Source organism: Aulonocara stuartgranti, assembly GCF_965226115.1.
Source record: "Aulonocara stuartgranti genome assembly, chromosome: 18".
Classification (NCBI taxonomy): domain Eukaryota; kingdom Metazoa; phylum Chordata; class Actinopteri; order Cichliformes; family Cichlidae; genus Aulonocara; species Aulonocara stuartgranti.
Window position 1 is genome coordinate 10,851,251 of NC_138954.1, and position 22,827 is coordinate 10,874,077.

Here is a 22,827-nt window from a genome sequence, read left to right on the forward strand (position 1 = left end):
CAAATAGACGATACATGTTATGCAGTGAATTCAAATGTGCACAGTTAACAGTACATAAAAGCAGCAAAGATGGCTTCAAGATAAAGTAAATTATCTTTCACATTAAGTGTTAAATACATCTGCTACTTCACCCTTCCCGCCTTCATTTTGGTTTTATGTTTCACTTATTTGCAGCCGAGTTCACTGGATTGTTTCAAAGGTTTCCTTCACTTATTTTAGTTAATATAGTAGTTATGAGGTGAGATACTTAATAGCCTGTGAATATGGTTGATTAATGTACTGAGGAACTTGTAAAGTCTTAAAAAACTTTTCAAGGGACATGAAAAGGAAAGATAGGGAAAGTCTTATTTGGGTTTCTGCAGAGTTACTTTAATGTGTAAAATCTGAGGTGTTTAGAGCTTTTTGCAAACTAAGAATCGAAAGTCAGAATCTGTCTTCTGTGCTTTGTGAAGTTAAACTCTCACAGTTGCCCCCAACTTTATGGAAGTGCAGTAATAGATCCACACAGTTCCACAGTAGAAGTGTTGTAATGAGCTGTTTGTTTGTCCAAACAGAGAAGAAAGAAGAGTGTGTGTATGAAGTGTGTTTGCCCCCGGAGGAGTCATCTGTGAAGGAGACCGAGAGTGAAGAGAATATAATAAAGAAAAAAGGAGTCGGTGCGATGGTCAAAATCTTCCACTTCATCATGAAACAAAGCTACATCGGTGCTCTCATATCCATGATGGTGAGCAATGTTGAAAGTCAGTGCTTAGTTTTGCTTAATAATATGAATGAAATTTTAAAAATATACATCTTACTTACTTTGTCGTTCCTACTTGTTCTCTTAAAATGCGCTTGCTGTTTATATGAACAGATTAATTTGACATTCAAGTTTTATATCCAGAGAGTAACAGGCCCAAACCCACAAACCTGGTGGAAAAATGTCGTTTGCAAAACACTCCTGCCTGCTCGATCAACATCAATGCCCTTGAGCAAGGCACTGAACCTCTTTCTGCTCCAGTGGAACTACTGGCTGGCTAGCAGTAGGAAACTGTGGCTTTACTGGGCAGCGTCTATGGTTGCATGTGTGGCAGAATGCAACCAAAAATGAGCATCTGTTCTCAGTTTAGACATTCCTGGAGTAATTTTTTTTTTTTCTTTTACAGAAATACAAGTAGCGCTACTGTTTGTTAAATTGTTGTCATGTCACGACAGCATATGTTGCTCCAAAATATCAACGTACCTCTCAGAGCTAATGGCGCCTTCACAGAACTGCAAGTTAGCGTTCCCAAAGGCACTGACGCAACTCCAAACGTTGCTGGTAACAATCTGTCCTTTGCTCTGGAGTGCACAGCCTGATTTTACTAAAAGAGACCAGAAATATTGATTTGTCTAACCACACTGAAAGTTACCACTATGTGACAGTCCATCGCACCGAGCCTGAGAAGCGGACAGCTGTGTTTTGCACGATGACATTTGCAAATTTTAGCCTAACTGGCACTGGCACTTCTGTTATATCGCCTATAGATAAAGATTTGTGATGAGAAATGAAGAGTGGGTGGACAGTCAATCGGAAAGCGGCTGAATGTAATCTGGACAAGATCAGCATTAGCCAAATAATACCACCATGGATATGTGGTGGTAAATCTACTACACCACTGTCCCCTGATGCTATAGTAGATTCAACACTATTGGACAAAAAGTTTAATTCCAAACTCACAGACAGGCATATATTGATCAGTATTACGGTTATGTCAAAATCTATATAGATGCATCTACTAACACAGCCAACCACAGCGGGATAGTATCAAAGCAAGGAAAAGGCTCAGTGATGGATTATCAGTTTACAGTAGAGTAGAATACGGCAGACAATTGAAGAAAGGTGGCAAAAGCAACGGGAGGAAGAGAGGAAAGGGCGATGGTTTTACAAAATCCAAAGCAAAACAGGAGAAATGAGAAGCGCAGAAAGGAACAGGAGAGAGGAGACAGACATGTTATTTTTAACAGGAAAAAAAACATGAAAATATATGAAAATCTGGCTGCAATAGAGAAGATGAAACCATAGAAAATGTTTTAGTGCATTGTCAGAAATATGATGCTGAAAATGAATCGCTGATTCAAAAGCTCAGAGATATGAAAGTGAGACTGGACTTGGTTGATTTATTTCACAAGAACTCGAAAATTGAAAGTTATCCAGCCATATTTTGTTTTTTAGGACAGATTCATTTGTTTGGGAGGATATTTTTTTGTATTTCAGTCCACACCAGTTGTTGGTGGTAATGCACCATTTCTCTGTTTGCCAACTCCCAATAAATAATAAAAAGGAAACACAAGAAGAAAAAAAAAAAAAAAGATTTGTGATGTAGCACAGACAGATTGTGTCTTTGATCTCTATGTAAATAAATTCCTTCAGAATCCTGAATTCCTGAAATCATTGAATTATGTTTTTCACTACGAAAAATTAATTATTCAAAAGTCTTCCTACTTTTCTTTGAAGAATATTGTTTAAAAACCTTTTTCTCATCCATTCATGGGAAAATGTCAGTGCTGAAAGGACTAAATGCTGCTTTTATAACAAATCATAGTTACCATCTTCTAAATACATCAGCAGTCTCAAGTTGCATAGTTACCATACTTTTTGTTTTGTTGCCATTACTGTTTTTTTTAATTTGCGTTATTTATTTTAATCAGTTAGTTTAGCAATAAATTTGTTGAAATACCTGTTAAATAATTTAAATGTTACTGTTTTTATTGTTATTTAACAGTAAGTTAACAATCTGTAATTCCAAACTTGACACATGCTGATACACCAGTGCAAATCTCAATTTTTGGGAAGCCATAGACAAGATCGTTGCAAAATTTTTACCAAAATGTTTGAGCATTAAATTGAAAATTAAAAAAGTTATTGATGCTGTTGCTTCATTACTTTGTCATGTTATGCATTATAACAAACGTACACATTTTTAGTCATCTGTGTTTGGATCTCAGTCGTCTTTGCGGGTCTGAATAGTAGAAACTGATTTATATTTAAAAATAAAATTAAGCCAAAGTAACGAATCATTGTTGTATTAATTCTGTCAGAAGTGAAAAACGGTTTGATGATCATCTGGAAATCTGCTTCTCTTTGTGTTTGTGTATATATGTGTGTTTGTGCGTGTGGTTTCTGCGCCAACGCACTATTTCCGAGCAGTAGTCATATTTGGCCTTCCTTAGTCATTCATGACTGCAGCATTTGTTGTAAATTTTTCTCTCCAATTTGTTTGTCTCCAGGCGTGGAGCATCACATACGTCAGCTGGCTGACGTTCGTCTTCCTCATCTGGTCCTGCTTGCTGTGGATGGTCCGTGATCGGAGGCGCTACGCCATGCTGTCGTCTCCCTTCATGGTGGCCTACGGCAACCTGCTGATAGTTCTGCAGTACATTTGGACTTTTCCGGACATGGATTACAGCAAAGTCAAAGGCTTCTTTGTTGAGAAGAAAAACCCATTCCACTCACTTTCATCTAAGGTTTGGGAGTTCACATTAGCCAAACAACTAAACCTGACATTTAGCTTGACAGCCTGCAATCTTGACCACGTAATATGGTTTAATATGTGCAGGGATTTAACATGTACTCTGCATATGCTGCACCAAGCTTTATTTTTTAAGATTCTGAAACAATCTCGCTAACAAATTGTGTCTCTCCACTACTCGGTTAATAATATAAGACAGTGTAGTTATGCAATGTGCTCCTGAAGAAGGTCAGGTTATAGTGTTTTGACATGTGTTGGAATAACTCTAAGGCGTTCAGGTTTCCAGCTACTGTACTTGACCTGATTATGTCTGGAATGAGATTTTATGATTTTATGCAACACACAAACTTGGAATTACCGTAACGTATTTTTTAAATTACTCACATTTCTGTTGTAGTGCAGAGCGTATGTGTTTATTAATTTAAAGAGTGAAGATGCATTGCACTGTATTTCACACCTGGGTGAAAAATGATGGCTAATGATGTTTATTTAAAGAGTTGATGCAGACAAATTTAGACAATCCAAGTATAGTTTACAAACTCATGTCTGATTTACTACATGCAGTATACAGAATATCCTCTTGTGTTATTTTGACCATCAGTATTTTTGGTCCCACACAGTTAAAGTAAACTCTGTGTGATTTGTTGTTTCATCTTTTTGTTTTTTTTGCTCCTCGTCTTTTTTAAAAAGGTCCTTTGTATGCTGACCTTCTGGTTACTGCTGAGACAGACGCTTACAGAGAGACAAGAAAAACAAAAGGAAGACAGCACTGGTCTCTTAGACGTTCATGTAGAGGATCAGAAGAAGCAGGGTAAGCTCTATGCTATTATTTTGTTGTCTTACAGTAGTATATACGTAAAGAGTTTATAAACTCTTTACGTATGTTACAATAAACTTAAACTTATTTTAAAAAATGCTTAGGAAATATACAAACTTTGTTAACAACAATGAAAAACATGAACAAATATCTCTTACAAGTATTAGAATTAGCACATAATGGCATTGGAAAACTTATGATAGAGACTTTTAACACTGATCAGCAATGTCACTGGAGATCTTGGGTGGGCCCAAAGAATTTTAAAGAAGAAGAAAATATGCCTTTATTCATTCATTAGAAATGAAAATCCAGAAACAAATATGGTCTACTAGACTGAAAAATGCAAAACTGCTTTTACAGAGGAAGAGGAGTCTGAGGAGGGAGGGGAACAGGACCTCATGCACGTCCTTGGTAACATGGTGATGGCTCTGATGGTCAAATATTGGATCTACATCTGCGGTAGCATGTTCTTCATCGTCACCTTTGAGGGACGTATCGTCATGTACAAGATCATCTACATGATGATGTTCCTCTCCTGTGTGGCGCTATACCAGGTACGCACCGAAAGGACGCCAAGTGATTGACAATAAACATGCTGACGTTTCTATTTGAGATGTACAAGTGCATCCCAAAAAAATGGAATATTGTGATACATTTATTTATTTTTTGTTTTTTGTAATTTAATTCAAAAGGTGAACAATGACAGTGTGTATTCATAGCACGTAAGGTGAAATATTTCAAGCCTTTAATATTAAAATTTTTATGATTACGGCTTTAAAAATCAGAAATTCAGTATCTTAAATTATTAAATACGAAATTTCAAGTTTGAGTAAATGACTATCCAAAAAGTTAATATCTTAGTCTACTACGGTAGAGGCAGCCTAGATCATGTGGAAGCTAACTTGACAGTTTTCCATATGGGTCTTCGACACCCTTCTTAATGGAAAGTTGACTGGAAGATAAAGGTGCGACAAGAAAAGGTGCTCAAGGCGCAAGGATGTTTGTGCAGACATCAGAAGCATCTTACTTGGGTTAAGGAGAGGAAGAAATGGACTGGTCGTCTGGTTACTTTCAGATGAAAGTACATTTCTCATCATGTTTTCAATTTCCACTCTTCCCCTACTCGTAAACAAAACTCTGAGACACTTAAACTCCTCCATCTTCAAGGTCACAGCAGCTTTGACAAAACATCAGTATTTTGGGAATAAGGATCAGTAATGACTTTTAAATGTTTTTGGCATTTATTAAACAACCATGAGACACATAATTCACAACAAAGGATTAATATAAACTGTAAAGTGAAATGTATTGTCATTGTATTTGATGGAAATGATGCAGTTTAACATTCTTCCAATTTAGGGAATGTAATTGATTTTCATTCTGCTAAAAGGTCAATGGACTAAAGATATAAAACCATAATACATATGCATTTAACAGGGGGGAAATATACAAGGCTAAGCATACTAACAGTGCTTATTATAAAGAATTGCCTTCTGTTTATGTGTATAAACACATATTTATTATTAACATTTGGGGAATATGTGGGATGTTTAAAATCGTGATCTGTATAATTGTTTTCGAAGCCTTCCAAATGTGGCGACCTGTGAAATAAGGATATTTAATGTTTTGTTATAATTTTTGGAGTATATATTTGAAGTGTAGATATGAATATGATGCCATAAACGTCCCAAATTCAATTTCCCAAACACAGAATTTGCTGTCATTTGTTAAGTGAGTTCATAAAGTATGTGCTTTCCAGGTTCGTAGCACATTTTGTATTCCTAACTCCCAGCAACAGCCAGAGGCAGACTGAGAAGTCACATAAATCCAGATGTCCTCTTCTAATTCTTGTCATGAAGGTGCACTACGAGTGGTGGCGAAGGATCCTGAAGTACTTCTGGATGTCGGTGGTTATGTACACCATGCTGGTTCTTACAGTTGTCTACACCTTCCAGTTTCCAGAGTCAATACACACCTGGGGTAACATGACAGGCCTGGATAAAAAAGGGTGAGCGCCACTGAGCAACTGCCGGTCTGAGCGGCAGGATACAGATTCACTGCCTACGTTTCCCAGAGAGGCACAGCTTATGGCTTAGTCATCAAACCAACTGTTTGTCTTGAGCTTTTTTGTTTTGTTTTGTTTATTTTAGTAGCTTTGCCCTGCTAGCGTAGCAAAGCATATGTATAGTGGCTTTAGTTGGGGATGGAGGAGAATTTTAGAACTGAATTCACAGATGTCTTATTTTCTTTGATTTCTTTTAAGTAGATATATAGGTAGATATTCATGATGTTACCTAAAAAATCTATTACAAATTGTAGTAGTTCAGTTCTAGTAAAACTACTTTAGTATGTATCTGTTCTTCCAATTTATAGAGCATAGTTGCCTCACAGCTCTTGAAGATGAACCTGCATATTTTAGTAATGAAAAAAGCTACAGGAAAGACTGAAACTATTGTTTCTTGTTTAAAGAAATATACCTACACACTACCTCAAGTAGTATACTTAATTATGTTAATATACTCAGCCATACAAATATAATCAACTATAGTTGATATGTGGTTGTTAAAAGCCAATAAACAGAAAATGATATTGTTACAGTGTGCCTGATTAGTCGTGACAGCTGTGTCCAGGGGCACTATGATATTAAACTGTTTTTCTGTAACATACCATTTTAGTGGTTATATATATATATATATTTATTTATTTATTTATTTATTTATTTATTTATTTATTTATTTATTTTCATTTTTATTTTGAGTTTGGTTTGAGTAAGTTCAGATTTAGTTTTCAGACCTCCCAGTCTCAAACATAGGTGCCAGTGCCTCGTCACGCTTGCTGTGTTGGCAAATTTGACTAAATTACCTTAAGTACTTTAACTATAATTACAGTGATTTAAAGGGTAAGGGTCACATTTATGTGAGAATTTCTTTACATTTTCACGTAAACGGAATAAAGTCTTTTGGTTTAAGGTCATACTGTAGATTGCTATGATGTCACAATAAATCCCCAACATATAATTATTACAAAATGTTATATAAACACCTGGTAGTATTAGATGATGAATAGATTAGATTTTATCTACAGAGTCAATATTCAGCTTCGCTGTGCTCAGTCTTCCAAACTTCAGCAGTTCTTCACACAGTAACCTTGGGAGTGATTTAAGCTTAATCTCACAGTTTTCTGTTTCCTTTGAAATGTTTGTGAATGCAGTCTGGAAGCCCTGGGCTTGAAGCAGTTCGAGCTGGGCGAGCTGTTCATCAGGATTTTCATTCCCACGTCCTTCTTGCTGGCGTGTATTCTCCACCTGCACTATTTCCATGACCGCTTTCTCCAGCTCACTGACCTCCAGGCTGTAGTGGCTAAAGAAGAGAGCACTATCTACAGGTGAGACACATGCTGCTTTTTTTCAATTCATACTTATAACAACAGTAAAGTGATGGGAAGTTGTTTAGATATAGAAATGGTAGAAAATTTGGTTTTATGGGGTTATCGTGATTCAGAATCATTGTAAGTACATTTTCTTTGCTTTGAAACTAAGTGTCTTTTCTCCTTGTAACTTGGAAGCTTTTGGTTTGCTGTAGAGCCCGACCGACACCAATACCGATATTTGGTGATCTAAAAATCCGAAATATCGGTCAGTATTTTGCTTTGTTTCATGCACACAAACAGATTTCCCTAACATTTATTATGTGTAGTTTTTTACAATTTCATACCAAGATAGTGCAGAATAAAAATAAACTTGTTTTATTGTGGATTAATTGTGGAGAATAGTGCCCTCTGTTGCACTCATAACATCGCTGAAGGGTGTTTCCCCTTTTTCCTCTTTGCTTTTTTAAATTTTCATTTATCAGCCAGTAAATGAAAATGATATGCCTGATATATCGGAAAATATTGGCCCATGCGGTCATGCAGTAATGCAGTATATTGGTCATCTGATATATCAGTCAGTCTTTAGTTTGCTGTGCCGCCCCACCCCGACTTCTGCTTGTTACATTTTGTACTTCACAACTCCAGTGCAAATTGATTAGTAGATAATTATTGCAATAAATTTCCACTACTCACGAAGTATGCATGTAAAACCCAGTTCATCCGCTTTTATGTCACACCTTGTTATACGGCCGCTGTAACCTCATCGGTCATTGCGTGCTGTGTCGTGCAGCTGTGTGTCATAACATGCACATTTCACAGTCTGCGGCATGGGTCATTTAACTTTAGCGTTGTTTTTGTGGATTTTGTTGTTCTGCTACCACTTGCTCAGCTCTTCTTCCCTCTGCTTCTCTCCGTCACCTGCTGCTTTCTATCTTCTCCGCCTGTTTCACTCACAGCCACGCCAAAGTCAATGGGCGTGTCTATTTAATCATGAATAGGTGGGTATTTGCTCGCTTTCTGTAGCATCAATCACCATCCCATGTCACCTCTGAATCTTAGCGTTTTCTTCCTTTTGCAATACATCCTCAGCACCCACAGTGACTTACCCCTCTTACCTTGTTTTTGATGGTATTTTATTGAGAATCTGAAATATCTTGCACCTGAAGATCAGGTATTTTTCATGACATGACTGGTTTTCTTTTTTGGGGTTTCTTTATTTTGCCTGTAGCCTCCTCTTATTTGGATTTTCTATGTTTTGTTTTTTAATAAAAAATGTTCTACTTCTGACAGGCAACAAACTTACTCATGCATGTTTAAAACTGCAAAAAGTTCTTGCTCCCCTCCACTAGCTTTACACTGATCCACACCCTGATCTATGCACTGAACCCCAGAAAATTACCCCCTTCCTATAAAAGCTCGCCTCCCCCAAACCACTGGAGTCCTGCAGCCAGTTTTCGTGCATTTTAAAATGACGTTTCAGCCTGTTTTTGTGTCAGTTTCTCTTCTCACTGTTTATGATGACTTCTGTGTAACTATATTGTTCTGAGCAGCATCAAAGAAAAAATTCCCACTCCACAGAGCAAGTAAGTGTGACTACCAAACACCAAAATGCTCGTCTTGACATGCAGCCAGTCCGTGCAAGCCAAACCTGAACCTTGACATGGCTCCATTATTGCCTGAAAAGACATTGAAGGATTAAAGCCTCCCCTTAGTTGTTTATCTGCTGCTCAAAGATCAGACACCATGAATACAACACGGATTATTTTAAAGAATGCAGCAGGAATGTGCACTGCTTTTAGTTTGAAATGCCTGATGAAACACTGCTCTGTTGTTCAGTTAGCAGAACGAGCAGATTCCCATCCTGCATCGGAGTCATTTGACAGTCATCTTGACCTTGTGTATAATTTTTCAAGTATTTATATACTTATGAGGACAGAATACCTTAGAAAATAATAAAAGAGATTTCTTTTTTTGTTTGTTTTTAGGGATTTGGTTTTTGTTCACTGTGCTGATGTCTTGGTCGAGTTTAAGATCAGATGCAGATAAATTTATGGAATATTAGGACGAAAAACTTACGAGGAACACCTCTTCTTATCTTACAATATTGATCGTAGCATATCCTTGTAGATATGTCTGTATGTATCCCATCGCCTCCTTTTTAAACAGTTATCATAACTATTTATTAATAATCTTCAAATGTACATATATGACCCAATGGTCACCAAAATTTGTATCCACTAAATACCAACTATGAAGATTTTTATCACAAGAAATGCTGGTTGGATTGTATCGATAAAGGATTGAGAATTAAATATATTTTTTTTATATCTCTACTACCAAACAGTTTCTAGTCTTTTTTTTGTGTATAATTTTGTTTATTTTTATATATTTCGTTTTGGGTTTTATATGTCTTCACTTCCCATTTGTCCTTTACCTAAAGGAAATATGGGTACAAACATTATCAAATCTAGGAGCGTATTCATGCTCGAACCAATAATGCCTTTATTGGAAGTTTTGAATTTAGTTGCCACATGATCCACAATTACAATTTACAACATATAATTTGACGTTTTTTAATGGATTATTTGGACATAAAAACAGAACAGCAACAGCAGTGAGTGCTGGCATGAAGATAGCAAGTGGAAATAAAAACAAAAAAAGACACATTAGTCCTGAACCTGTACAAACACAACCATTACTGCTGTCCTGTCAGGTTCACACCATTCACACTCTATGGTTAACACACAAAATATGGAAATTGTACAGTTCCATAACAACATGATAAATAATAAAATGTTTAACAACAACAGGAGCAATCATATTTAAAATCCGTAAGTCACAGAAGGTCCTCATATGTATATTAATACAGATCTGTGCCCAGGGTTGCGTGTTCGTGTGTGTTTTTGTGTAATAACTTCTGCCGTGTCTTCAGACTGGTGGACCCGGATGGCAGCCTGCCAGACCTCAGCATGCTCAGTGCCAGCTCGGTGGACGCGATGCTTCTCAGAGAGGAATGTGAAACACATGTAAAGCAGAACATGCAGGAGGGTTGGGATATGGAGAAAGAGAAGGAGCAGGCCCTGGTGGTGGTGATGGATGACACTGACATGACTAATGAGAAGCCCAGGAGCTTGTCTGACCCACGGCAGTCCAGCACAGAGGAGAGCCAACAGTGCAGTGCGAAGACCGAGCCGGAGCCGAGCACAGAGCAGAGCTCAGGTACCGAGCAGCACGGCGGGTCCATGACCTTAAATGTGATTTCAAAAATACTGTGAAATATTTCACTTGATCTAATTCATTTTTGTCTAATCAAGCATAACATTCAACTACTAAAATATTTTTTTCTGTATAGAAACACTAATAAACATTTAGAATTTATTGTCTTAAAAAATTTTCTATGTAAAACGATTAATTTAGAAGTTCATGGTTAACGACAACAATTATGCTTTAGTATTAAAAATACAATTTTGATTAAAGAGCAAATTCATATTGGTGGATTAACCATTACAGAAAACAAAAATGATTTTTAGTAATCACCAATCCTGTTAAATTAGGGCATCTTACATTGGCTGGTGGTCTAATAAACTATTGCATTGTGGGTGAAAGCTTTAAAGTTTTTGGAAATATCTAAGTCAGACATTAATCAAGTGTAAACATTAAGCCACTGAAACAAATTTTTCTATTCAAGAATGAAAGTAAATAATTTTAATTTCACATCTTAATCAAAATAACACTCTGTTTGTATGTCAGTAAATTAGAAATTTGATTTAAAACTGCAATAATTATGTTTTAGCATTAGTTTCCACATAAACTTTAATGTCAAAACTGTGTTTGTGACGGAACATTTCTGTCAAAGCAGCATGTTTCTTTTTTTATAAAAGGAAATGGCACATTAATATCATGCTGATTGCAAGTAGCTGTCATAGACATACGTGCGATGGTAATAAAAACCTAGCCAGCGCACGAGTCATGCATCATGCATTTAGTGCTAAGCCTCTAGTTTTTCAGTTTGCTCTCAAGTTCATTGTGGTCTTTAAAGGTCAAAGCTCTGTGCTGCCGCCCTGGTATCTTCTGCCTGCGCTCACACCAGCCAGCCACTGCTGCAGAATTTGTAAAAGCGGTTGTACTGCAGGTTTTTTGTTTTCAGCCGATTTATCTTGCATTACGACACAGCACATAGCTCAAGCGCCTGCTTTTACCCTCCTGCTAAGGCCGACCAAAGCTGCATTACTAGCATATTTACACAGACAGTCTTGAATGAAAATGTTGTTTGCATGCACAGAAAATAAAATGGGTGATAAAACACAACCCTGCGGCCCTGCAGGGCCTCTTAGTTTATAATGAGTTGTGGGCTGTACGAGGTATATTCTCTCAGAGTTTCTTAGCCAAACAATGGGGCCTCTATTAAAGCCTGAGATAATATGGATTTTGTAAACGTATACACGCTCTACCACAATATAGTGGTTTTTATGGGAATATGAAACAAATTATAAAGTCCTGTTTCTCAGCTAAATAAAACAGCAGTTTGGAATTTGCTTGTTAATACATTTTTTAAGCTCATTCTCATCAAACTTCAAAACTTTAATATTGGAAAAAATGATGTTAACAATCCTGTAGCAGCTTCAGAATTAATATGAAACACGTGTTTGCTACCATAAAGTAACCAAAAAATTGAAATTACATTTCTTGAATTTAGTTTCTAATAGTTTACTCTTCGTCTGTAAACAGACTAATGAAGTGGAGGAGTAATTGTTTTAGGCTTAATTAAATATTTACAGCAAGGTATTAGTGAGTAAAAGCTCTATTTTCTTTACTTTTTTACTTTGATATCAAACATTCTTTAAATTTGTTAGATTAATATGCATTATTAGCTTCATATTAATCTAACATGAATCTGTATTGATTGATTTATTTTTAATCAATAGAGGGGTTGACTCTAAAAATACCACGGCTGCATCAATTACATATATATATATAAAGGGCTATAAAGAAGGAACTGTATATCTGCCTTTCATTTCTGAATGAACTGTAGAAAATTACAAACATGTGGAATGGCAGCTAACGTTGTCCTGAAGTGAAGCTTGTGCAATCTCCCAGCTTAAGTTGACAAACTTGCAGGTGAAAAATAGAAGTAACAGGGATATTCGTTTTTAAACACTTTCCGTTTGCACCTCTTCAGTCTTGTCACTTTCCCATTTAAACGTGTCTGGTTTTTGTCTCTTTTTCCTCAGACCTGAAGAATAAATGGCACCTTGTGGTTGACCGTCTGACAGTGCTCTTCCTCAAGTTCCTGGAGTATTTCCACAAACTGCAGTTGTTCATTTGGTGGTTACTGGAGATCCATATCATCAAGATCGTTTCCTGCTACGTTGTCATGGTTGCTATCAAAGAGGTATGAAAGCTGAAGAATTGACTTACTTTTGTACCTGCAGCAAGACAAACTTAAACCTGCCTGAAAGTCATATTTTATTTTATTTGGTCAGCTTTCATATCAAACACCACAGGTGGTAATGTGTTTCCCTTCCTGTTGGTGCTAAAACTGAGTACTGTTTATAACTGCTTTTACTTGGGTCCCATCTTCTCTTTCCTGCCTTTGTTAGCACTCCGCAGTATATCCTGGAGAGGCGCTGCTATTTTAGTGTGATTACTTCTCAGATACACAAATAAAGCTGATGTCGTTCAGCACTAATCTAAATTGAACTGTTTACTATATCGCATACAAGCCAAATAATAGTGTGGGGGATTCTGGAGAATTGTAACAGCTTCTACACTTTGGAGATGTAAAGAAGAGTCTGAGATTTTTTGAGTTTACACATGAACCATACCAGTCTTATGAAAACTCATTTGACAGTCTTTACAGTCATAGTAAAAAGATAAGCTAAAAAATAGTGTCATTATTAATTTAACAAAAGTTAATCCAAAATAAAAAACCGTGTATTAAAACAGTACACCCCATTATTCGGTAGCTTAGAGAGCCTCCTGAATAACTTAAAGTACAGTAATCATTTTCTATCTGGCTTCATCAGCTTCCCACGTCATTGTGGAGGAATTTTAGCCCACTCATAGGAATTCATGTAGGTCAGGTTTTTACTGGGTCACTGCTTTTTAGATTAGTTTTTGATAAATAAATGATGACACAGTATAGTGTCAGTGTCAGGACTGGGTATCGATCGGTTTCTTTTATCGATTCGATTCCAATTCCCAAGGTCCCAATTTTGACTGAGACAGTCAGAAATATTATAATTCTGATAAATTATCAGTACATATGCTTATTTTTATATCTATGTATACAAAGCTGACACTTGTGAGACTTAATAAGAGGTGGGAGCATCACAGCAGATGTCTTTGTGTCGAAGTAACTGAAAAATATGAAGGAGATTTTCCTGGCCTGACTTTTTATATCAAATAAATTATTCTGCAGTAGATCAAAAACGGAAGAAAACCATGAATCAACATATGAACATTACCTGATGCTGCTGAAGTGAAACAGAGCAATGTTAAAGAGGTTTTATTGGAGACACAGCTAAGCGTTTTGCAATTTGTCATACTTTTAAAAAGTTTGCATTTCTTCGGTATTGAACAGCAGAAATGAGCCTTTCTTGTCGGAGGCGAAACAGCGAGCGACAACGCTGTGCACAATTGTGTTGGCAGCAAAAGTAAGAGGGAATTAATGACGATGTTTATCAAACATGAAGCGTAGTTTTGATCTTCTTTTGCTGCTGGTTCAGTGAATTTTTCAATCATCACTGATTTACACCTGTTTTCTTTTCAGTGTACAATGTGTGTGTGTGTGTGTGTGTGTGTGTATTGTTAAAAATTTATAGCCGTAGCTGTGGAAAAGAGGTATGAATGACAAAGTTTTTTTGTCCTCATCACATCTATTGTCTTTTGTCCAGGTGTCTTTGTTCAACTATGTGTTCCTTGCATCCTGGGCGTTTGCACTGCCGTACAGCCAGTACCGGCCCCTTGCCTCTAGTGTTTGCACTGTCTGGACGTGTGTCATCATTGTATGTAAAATGTTGTACCAGCTGGACTTAATAGATCCCAGCAAGTACTCCAAGAACTGCACTTTGGTAAATATTAATGCTTCTCAACCAAAGTTTTATAGAATACATGCTGTTCTTTAGCATTGTCCCTATTATCCTTAATTAAAGCCAGATTTTTTGTAGATTCTCTTGATTTTGATTGATGTGCGCCTGCTTTATGTCATGATTTTTGTTGGCGTTGGGCATAAAAACTCTGGAATAAAATGTTTGCATTCCAAAAGAGACAAAAAGCCTTACTGCTAGTTTCCAAGATTTGAATTAAAGTACTATGGTTCTTTGAAGCTCCATATTTTTTATTCTTGGATTCTTCTAGTAAAGCTTTGGATGATTTACAGATCAAATAAGCCTTGTTTATCGTATACTCACCTTAGATGAGCTACTAACTTCATCCATTCCAGGAGATCTGAAACAACAAGTTGTTTTAGATCCTCTGCCTTTGAGCTAGGTGTCTTCCCATTGTCTGACCCTTATAAAAAGAAAGTTTAAATTACAGGTTGGTGGGACTTCTATGGTTACAACCAAAGCAGTGTGTCTGAAATGACCAAAATAGGCTATATCTGCTCTCTCTGACATCATTCAGAGCCAAGGGTAGAAAAAGTCTTTCTTAAAATTAGCGTTTAGAGCAGCCTGAAATTTTGCCTCATAGCGACTTACTCTTACAGAACTCGATATTTGAAACTTTGACCATGTTTGATGAAAACATAATTCCTACTTTAGGCCTAGTTTTTAATTCTACTAGACTGGAAAACTGACCCATTGTGTTTTTGTCCACAGTTATGCAGAAACTCAACAAATAAGAGTTTAATGTTACCAGAATCTTTGTTGTATGACGGAAGAGTGGATCCAGCCAACTGGGTGGGCCTCAGGAAGTATGACGACCTGCTGGGCTACCTGAGGGTAAGGTCGAAATGAACCACAGTTCTTTTATCGTTGTTATACACTGCCTATTAGACTCTTTATTCTTTATTATTTATAGAGCAATTATGAATTTAGAACTACCGTGTTTACAGGAAAATTGTAATGCGTTTTTTTTTTTTAATTATTATTAACTTTTATGTCAGCAGTAATCTCTATTTCATGTTTAATTCATGCAGATTTGGGTAATTCAGTCAAATATGAGATGTTTAACACATCACCGACCTAGTGCTATTTGGCTGTTTAAAGTCAGTATTTAATTTGAAATAATATCAAAATTCCACAAAATGCAGTCAACTGAAAAAAGAACAAATAAATATTCCACTGCAATACATTCCTAAGAAAACAGACTGTGTAATTATTTTTCTTTACTTTCCTGTGTCACCTGCCGAGTGTCACTCTGTTTCACCCACACCTCCAAATCTCTGTACAGGGAAGGAGGTGATCTGTGTTTTATTCAGTGAGATGAACACAAGATTTTTGGATTTTTAAAATAAACAAAATGTATAAAAAATGTATTTAAAAAAAGCTAATATTGAGTGATAACAGTTCATAGCAAAGGTTTTCAACTACAGGCTGCCACAGACAGCAGGCCTGGTGCTTAACTGTAATTCAACGGGTTGTAGAGCTCACCTTTGTACGGAAGTCTTATGTAGATGATGAGTTATATGTTTGACAGTTAGGAGGAATATTTGTAAGATTCTTTTGTGAGTATCTTTCCCCATCCCCTGGACCTTTTAGGGGAACTTAATACTTGTGAGATCTCAGACTCTGAATACTTAGAATTTCTATTTTATTTAGTTAGCAGTGGTTTTCATATTGAAACATCTCATTATGTGTTTGTTGGCATAATGAAAAGCCAGACTGGGATTCAGATCATCCCTCTGTGTGGTTTCATCTCCACTGTCTAAGAGCAAAAGGGAATTTCTTATTAGATTTTCTTTGTAATTGTTTCAATGTGCAAATCACATCTTGATTGCAGTCTTGTAAGTCGGGTTTGTGTTTTTGTTTTCTTCACACTTTTAGTAGTTTAATGTAATTCACTTGACCTTGTGAAAATATGAAGTGCCAATCAAATGTTGCCAATAACTGGGACTATTCTGCAGTTTTTGTCCTTTAAATGAGTAAAACCAGCAATGTTAAAGTTGCTCTCTGGATACTCCCCAACCCGTCGTAATCCTCAGCCCATTTAATCACATTTAAATATTTTTTAAAACTATATTATAAAAACACAGTTTATAAAAACTAATCATTTTGGGGAATTTTCTCTTCTGACCATCTGAGCAGAACAACTTCTGGATGCTGGCTCTGTTAGCATTGGAGGTAACCATCTACCGCCATCAGAAATACTTCAGACTGAGGAACAAATTGTCACCTCCCGCTGCCAGGATTATCTTTCATGACATCACACGACAGCACCTGGACATCAACATTGTCTACTTCATCAAATACTTCATCAACTATTTCTTCTACAAGTTTGGACTTGAGGTAGGTGGCATAATGAAGTAGAAATAGTTAAATTGGGGCGATCGTGGCTCAAGAGTTGGCAGTTCGTCTTGTAATCGGAAGGTTGCCGGTTCGAGCTCCAGCTTGGACAGTCTCGGTCGTTGTGTCCTTGGGCAAGACACTTCACCCACCACCTACTGGTGATGGCCAGAGGGGCCAATGGCGCGATATAGCAGCCTCACTTCTGTCAGTCTGCCCCAGGGCAGCTCTGGCTACAACTGTAGCTTGCCTCCACCAGTGTGTGAATGTGAGAGTGAATGAATAATGGAATTGTACAGCGCCTTAAGGTTCTCGAAAAGCGCTCTATAAATGCAACCCATTATTAAAATGTGTACTGTGCTACACTGCTTCATGTACACTCCTCTTGTGTTTCCCTTAGACTTGCCTGCTGTTGGTCGTCAACGTCATAGGGCAGCGTATGGACTTCTATGCCATGCTTCATGCTTTTGCCTTAATAGCGGTGCTGTACAGACGTAGAAGGAAAGCCATTGCTGAGATTTGGCCCAAGTACTGCTGCTTTCTGGCATGCATGCTTACTGTTCAGTACTTCGTCTGCATCGGGATCCCACCTGCAGCCTGTAAAGGTTTGTGTAATCAAATGTGCCAGATTGCTCTGAGAATTACTGCTGTTTGTGGATTTAGGAATCCAACTGAACTCAACAAGAATAAACAAACTTTACATGAGCTATAAAGCTTAAAAACTGTATAAAGATCGTATAAAGTTTATACGCTGATGAGTGAATCTAATCAGGATCATCAGCTTATTTTAAATTGATACACTAAACCTAATGTAACCTAGCACTGACAATGAGCACCACAGTGTAATGCAGTTACCCTGCATTAAACTGTAAAAATGTCTATTATTTTCATGCAAACTGTAAAACAAAACCATAGCGAGTTGGGATATTTTTATTTTATTACTGAGTAAGTCTCTCCATCCCATCAGCTGGAAGCAATGCCAGGCTGCAGCACAAAAAGAAATAAATAAATAAACAAAATCACTCTGTAGAATAAAGCGTTACCATCGGATTTAATTACTCATTAAATGAAGGGTATGTAATGATTTAAATAATGTAAGTTAAAAGTCAGTTCATTATTGTTTCAGAGATAAATTAAGGCTGTTTTTCATGTAATTACAAAAACTGTCCACACGTAAAAGGTGTTCTCTTCATGTTTATGATGCACTTTTTTTTTCTTTTTTTAATCCGTTAACACGTCATGGCTCCATTCTTTTGCGGTTCTTCAAAGCGAAGCGTGATATTTTTATGATGTTCTTACATATGTCTGATGATAATGTTTTCTTTTCAGGTTATCCCTGGACAGAAAATGACAATGTGGTCAAGTGGCTCTATATTCCAGATTTCCGCAGCAGGCCCAATCCTTTATTCCTCATCTGTGAGTTTTATAGTTAAAGAGAAAATTTCTTTGAAGAATAAATGGAAATCCTTCATTAGAAGTTAGAAACATGCATGTAAATCTTCATGCGATTAATCATATTAGTGGATTATTCTTACTAATATATTAGTATATCAGAAGCATTTTGTTATTACAATAGTTCGTGGTTTAAACTCCAACATGACATAATTTTGTGTTAAAATTATAATGTATAAAGTAACTAGTAAATAAAGCACTCAAACACATCTAGTGGTGTTTAAAAAAGTGCAAACAAACTTTCGACTTCGACCGTCTGTCTGCAGTCTCTAAATAACTAAGCTAACTTTTAAAATTTGAGAGTTGAATACAGTAAAGCAAATGTACCGTCACAGGCAAAATCAAATAATTGTTTTATCTTATGAAGATTTAACACTGATTCCACAAATAGAAACGCTTTCATCTCCTCTTCTCTTTTAGATGACTTCATGTTGCTCCTCTGCGCCTCCCTCCAGAGGCAGGTCTTTGACGATGAGAACAAGGCAGCTGTCCGCCTCATGGCCGGTGACAATGTAGAGATCTGCAGAGACCTGGATGCAGCTTCCTTCAGCGTCCACAACCCTGTGCCCGACTTTATCCACTGCAGGTACCACAGATAACACTCCAAATTAGATATACTTTCATTTTGCTTTCAGTAAGAACTGCTGCAGTAGTACTTACTGAAAGTAGTATGCCTTAAAATGTTCTGTACATGTAGCTGAGGCAGAGAATTGTGGCCAGAAAACATGCTGTATTGTATACTACAAAATGCAGCTAAGTGCTGGTGCAACTCTTAGTATTGTTTTGATACATTTATTTCAACATACTGTGTATTAGGACATTTTTTTGCCATGTGAGTTAGTGTGGCAGCACTGGTGCTGGATCCTTGATTCAAAGCTTTGTTCACTACAGTGGTTGGCCTTGTGGCCTTGTGTATTTCTATTAGTCCTACATGGATAAAGTGTATTGCTGTATGTACCTTTTTAAATGATTTCCAGTTTCTGAAATATATTTTACATTAGATTCTCTTTTCATCATTTTGTGGCTATTGCATGGCTCAGCCGCCATTAAGACAGAGGTCAACATGCTGAAATGGAAAGGAAGTGAAGTAGCCAGTCTAATTGATGCTTAATGATGTTGGGTGCCTATCTATGATGTCAGATACAAAACTGAAATGTGCTCCACACAAGTGGAGCTGTTAAAAGCTAAGTATATGTATTTAAAGCTTTTTGAAAGTATTTTACAGTCAAAAATTGGTTTTAGAAATGTATAACAGGCTTCAACATTAAAGAAAAACCCATTTGGTTATTTTAGTATCCATAATTTATTTCTACTCAGGACCTTCTGTCTTTGTCCCTAATTTCCTTTCTGTCTCCCTGTTGTCTCTATCTTTATAAAGCCTAATATATATCTCTCAGCTAAACATTAAACTCAAATTGCTTGTAGTGAATAGTCCAGCACAACACATGTGTACTTGCAGTTATGTATGTACATGTGTGTGATTGACGGATTAATTGTAATTATTTCTTTAATGCATTTTCAGTGTTTTTTTTCCATGTCTCCAATTCTCTTTGCTTTTTTGTGTGTGACCCACTCTCGTGACATCTCCAGTTGGTTCTTGTTTTACTTTGTTACCTTGTTTGTCTCACTCTGCAATTATTGCCCCAGAAGTATATGACTTGAGACAACTTTGGAATTACTAAATTATGGATACTAAACAATCCGCAGATTGAAGTTTTCACATTCCCATTGCAATAACACAATTGCATCTCTTACAGCACTGGTTTTCAGACTTTTTCTGGCATGTCCTGCTTCACAAGCTGACAAAATAGATCAACAAACAGGCTGAACACCCCCCTTTTCCTCCATTTGCGTTGTCAGAGGTGTGCTCTGAAGAAAACTGTTGTTGTGCTTGGCTGCAAACTGTGTAACTGCAGAAATCTTAAGTGGGATGGTGCTGAATAAGAACATTCTCAGTCAGCAAATACTTTATCCCAGAAAAATAAAGGTAAGAAAAAAATGACAGCTGACAGTAGCTCACGTCAGAGGTTTAGTGAGGGATGTTATTAAATACATGCTGTATACATAATTTAGAAACTCGCCTGATCTGGATACTGACTTTGCACATAAAGAGTGAACGCAGGATGTTGAGGGGAAGAGGGCGCGAGTTAAAAAGACAGCAAGAGCATCCTGACCTGTCCACACTCATTGATTATGTGCTCTTCAGATTCCACTGTTTTGGTGTGCAAAGTGGACAAGTCTTTTATTAACGCACTCTGTGTCCATCAACAAGCACTAGTAGTGCAAGAGAGAGAGCTGTACAGCCCGTCTGTCCATGCCACAGCAGCTCTGCACTTATTCCATCGTTTCCCTCCAGAATCGAATTACGGATACGGGGTGGGGGGAGAAATCCATAATCCACAAAAACACTCTGTCCGTCACTCCCCGACTCAGACGCTTTTTCCTTGTACTCTAACTCAATAAATAGCTTTTAAGTATGGAAAAGGTATTTTCTCCCCCTGATGAAGAAGGACACTCACTCAGCTGTTCCGGCCCTTCAACGCATCGTCCCATCCAAACCCACTTCATCAGAGCTGCTTTCTAAAGAGTTGAAGCTGTTACTGTGGCCCCATGTATCTGAAATTAATGCACGCTACATCTCATGTTTCCACTCTGCGCATCATATCGTCAGCCTTTCACATGGAGCCATAGACATGCGCCTAGCATGTTAGAGACGCGCAAGACATGCAGCAGTGTACCTGTGCTGAGCGAAAGGATCGGGTTACAGCTCTCATTCCTATTCATTGATCAGATTCTAAGTGACATTAAGTGATACCCTAATTGTGAATGATGAGCAGATAATTCTCTTTTGACTTTTGCTATGTGGTAAACATGTACCCTAACCTGTAATAGCAGCTAGCTGGGGTCCATGGGGATTAAAATCAGCTCATCAACTACATCCACCTCCCTCATTGCTTTTTCATGACAGCAACAGGCCTTGTGTAAATATACGTCTTACTCTATGGATTTATTTGAGAATTAAAGTGCTCAAATAAGTCCACACAAGATGACATTTTGAGACATGATTGAAAATTGTTGAAAAACGCTAGTTGTTGAACACAGAGTAACGACTGTTTTGCTAATTACATTTAATTGCCCAGGATTTTATTTTTTTAACTTTTTTTCCAAGCAGAATTCTAATGATTTCAGAATATAAATAAAAGCAGTCCAAGACTTTATACGCCCACCTGCACTGAAAATGAGTTCCAAAACAACTATGAATCGAGTCCCTGGATCTAGAAAAATATATGTAACTAGATTAATTTGGGAGGTTCAATATTATGTCACTCAATCTCAAAGGGAGAGACCAGCTACTCTTTGGAGAAAGCTCATTTCTGCTGTTTGTATCTATGACAGCTTCACTCTTTGTGCTCATCATCAGCAAGTAGTGTGATCCCCTCTAAAGCTGGAGCAAGATGGGACCCACTACCTCAGTCTAGCAATCCAGAGGCATCACCCCAGGTCTCTATGCGACGTTGCAGAGGCATGTCAACCAAGACGGCTGTTTTTGGGGTCATTGTTCACATGCTCGACCCAATTTCAGCCAACCTTTAGCTGGTGGACAGAGTCAGTTTTCTAATTATAATGTTATAAACATTTAACATGCTAAAGCTCTTGTTATATAAATAATAATGACACTGTGATATGTCATGTGTTGCTGTTCATTTGAGGTTGTATTTGCCTAATGTTAGAACCTGATAGTCACCAGATGAAAGAGGATGCACTTTCATTTTCACATGACTCCATGTTGGGATGTCATATTTGATCTCTCTGTTTATTTATTTGTTTTTGCGGAGGTTAGGAATTTTCATTCACATTTGGAGCTGCCACTGTGCTGCTTTTGAAAGGATCCTTATTCTCAAAACTACCAGACACTTGTTTGTCTTTTCATTTACAAAAACTGTTTTTCTCTATTTCTAGGTCCTACCTGGACATGCTAAAAGTTATCATGTTCAGCTACCTTTTCTGGTTTGTCCTCACTATCATCTTCATCACTGGAACCACACGTATCAGCGTCTTCTGTATGGGTTACTTGGTGGCCTGCTTCTACTTCCTGCTCTTTGGTGGAGACCTGTTGCTGAAGCCAATCAGAAAGATCCTCCACTACTGGGACTTCCTGATTGCCTACAACATCTTTGTGATTACTATGAAAAACATTTTATCTGTAAGTAATCTATGACAAACTGATTATAATACCATTATCATCATCTAT

The 22,827-nt window shown here is 37.2% G+C and overlaps 1 protein-coding gene across 6 annotated transcripts in view; it reads left to right on the top strand.

Moving 5' to 3' along the window:
• The window catches only part of piezo2b (piezo-type mechanosensitive ion channel component 2b), a 91,981-nt gene that overhangs the window by 40,595 nt on the left and 28,559 nt on the right, over positions 1–22,827 (top strand). For all 6 annotated transcript variants that reach the window (XM_082512933.1, XM_082512929.1, XM_082512928.1 and 3 more), the window contains 15 exons: positions 555–724; positions 3,250–3,486; positions 4,182–4,302; positions 4,669–4,862; positions 6,168–6,316; positions 7,519–7,692; positions 10,610–10,896; positions 12,909–13,069; positions 14,574–14,750; positions 15,498–15,620; positions 16,926–17,126; positions 17,524–17,728; positions 18,453–18,539; positions 18,996–19,161; positions 22,536–22,779. In XM_082512933.1, coding sequence (XP_082369059.1) covers positions 555–724; positions 3,250–3,486; positions 4,182–4,302; positions 4,669–4,862; positions 6,168–6,316; positions 7,519–7,692; positions 10,610–10,896; positions 12,909–13,069; positions 14,574–14,750; positions 15,498–15,620; positions 16,926–17,126; positions 17,524–17,728; positions 18,453–18,539; positions 18,996–19,161; positions 22,536–22,779 — 2,696 coding nt within the window. The remainder of the gene's footprint in view (positions 1–554; positions 725–3,249; positions 3,487–4,181; positions 4,303–4,668; positions 4,863–6,167; positions 6,317–7,518; positions 7,693–10,609; positions 10,897–12,908; positions 13,070–14,573; positions 14,751–15,497; positions 15,621–16,925; positions 17,127–17,523; positions 17,729–18,452; positions 18,540–18,995; positions 19,162–22,535; positions 22,780–22,827) is intronic.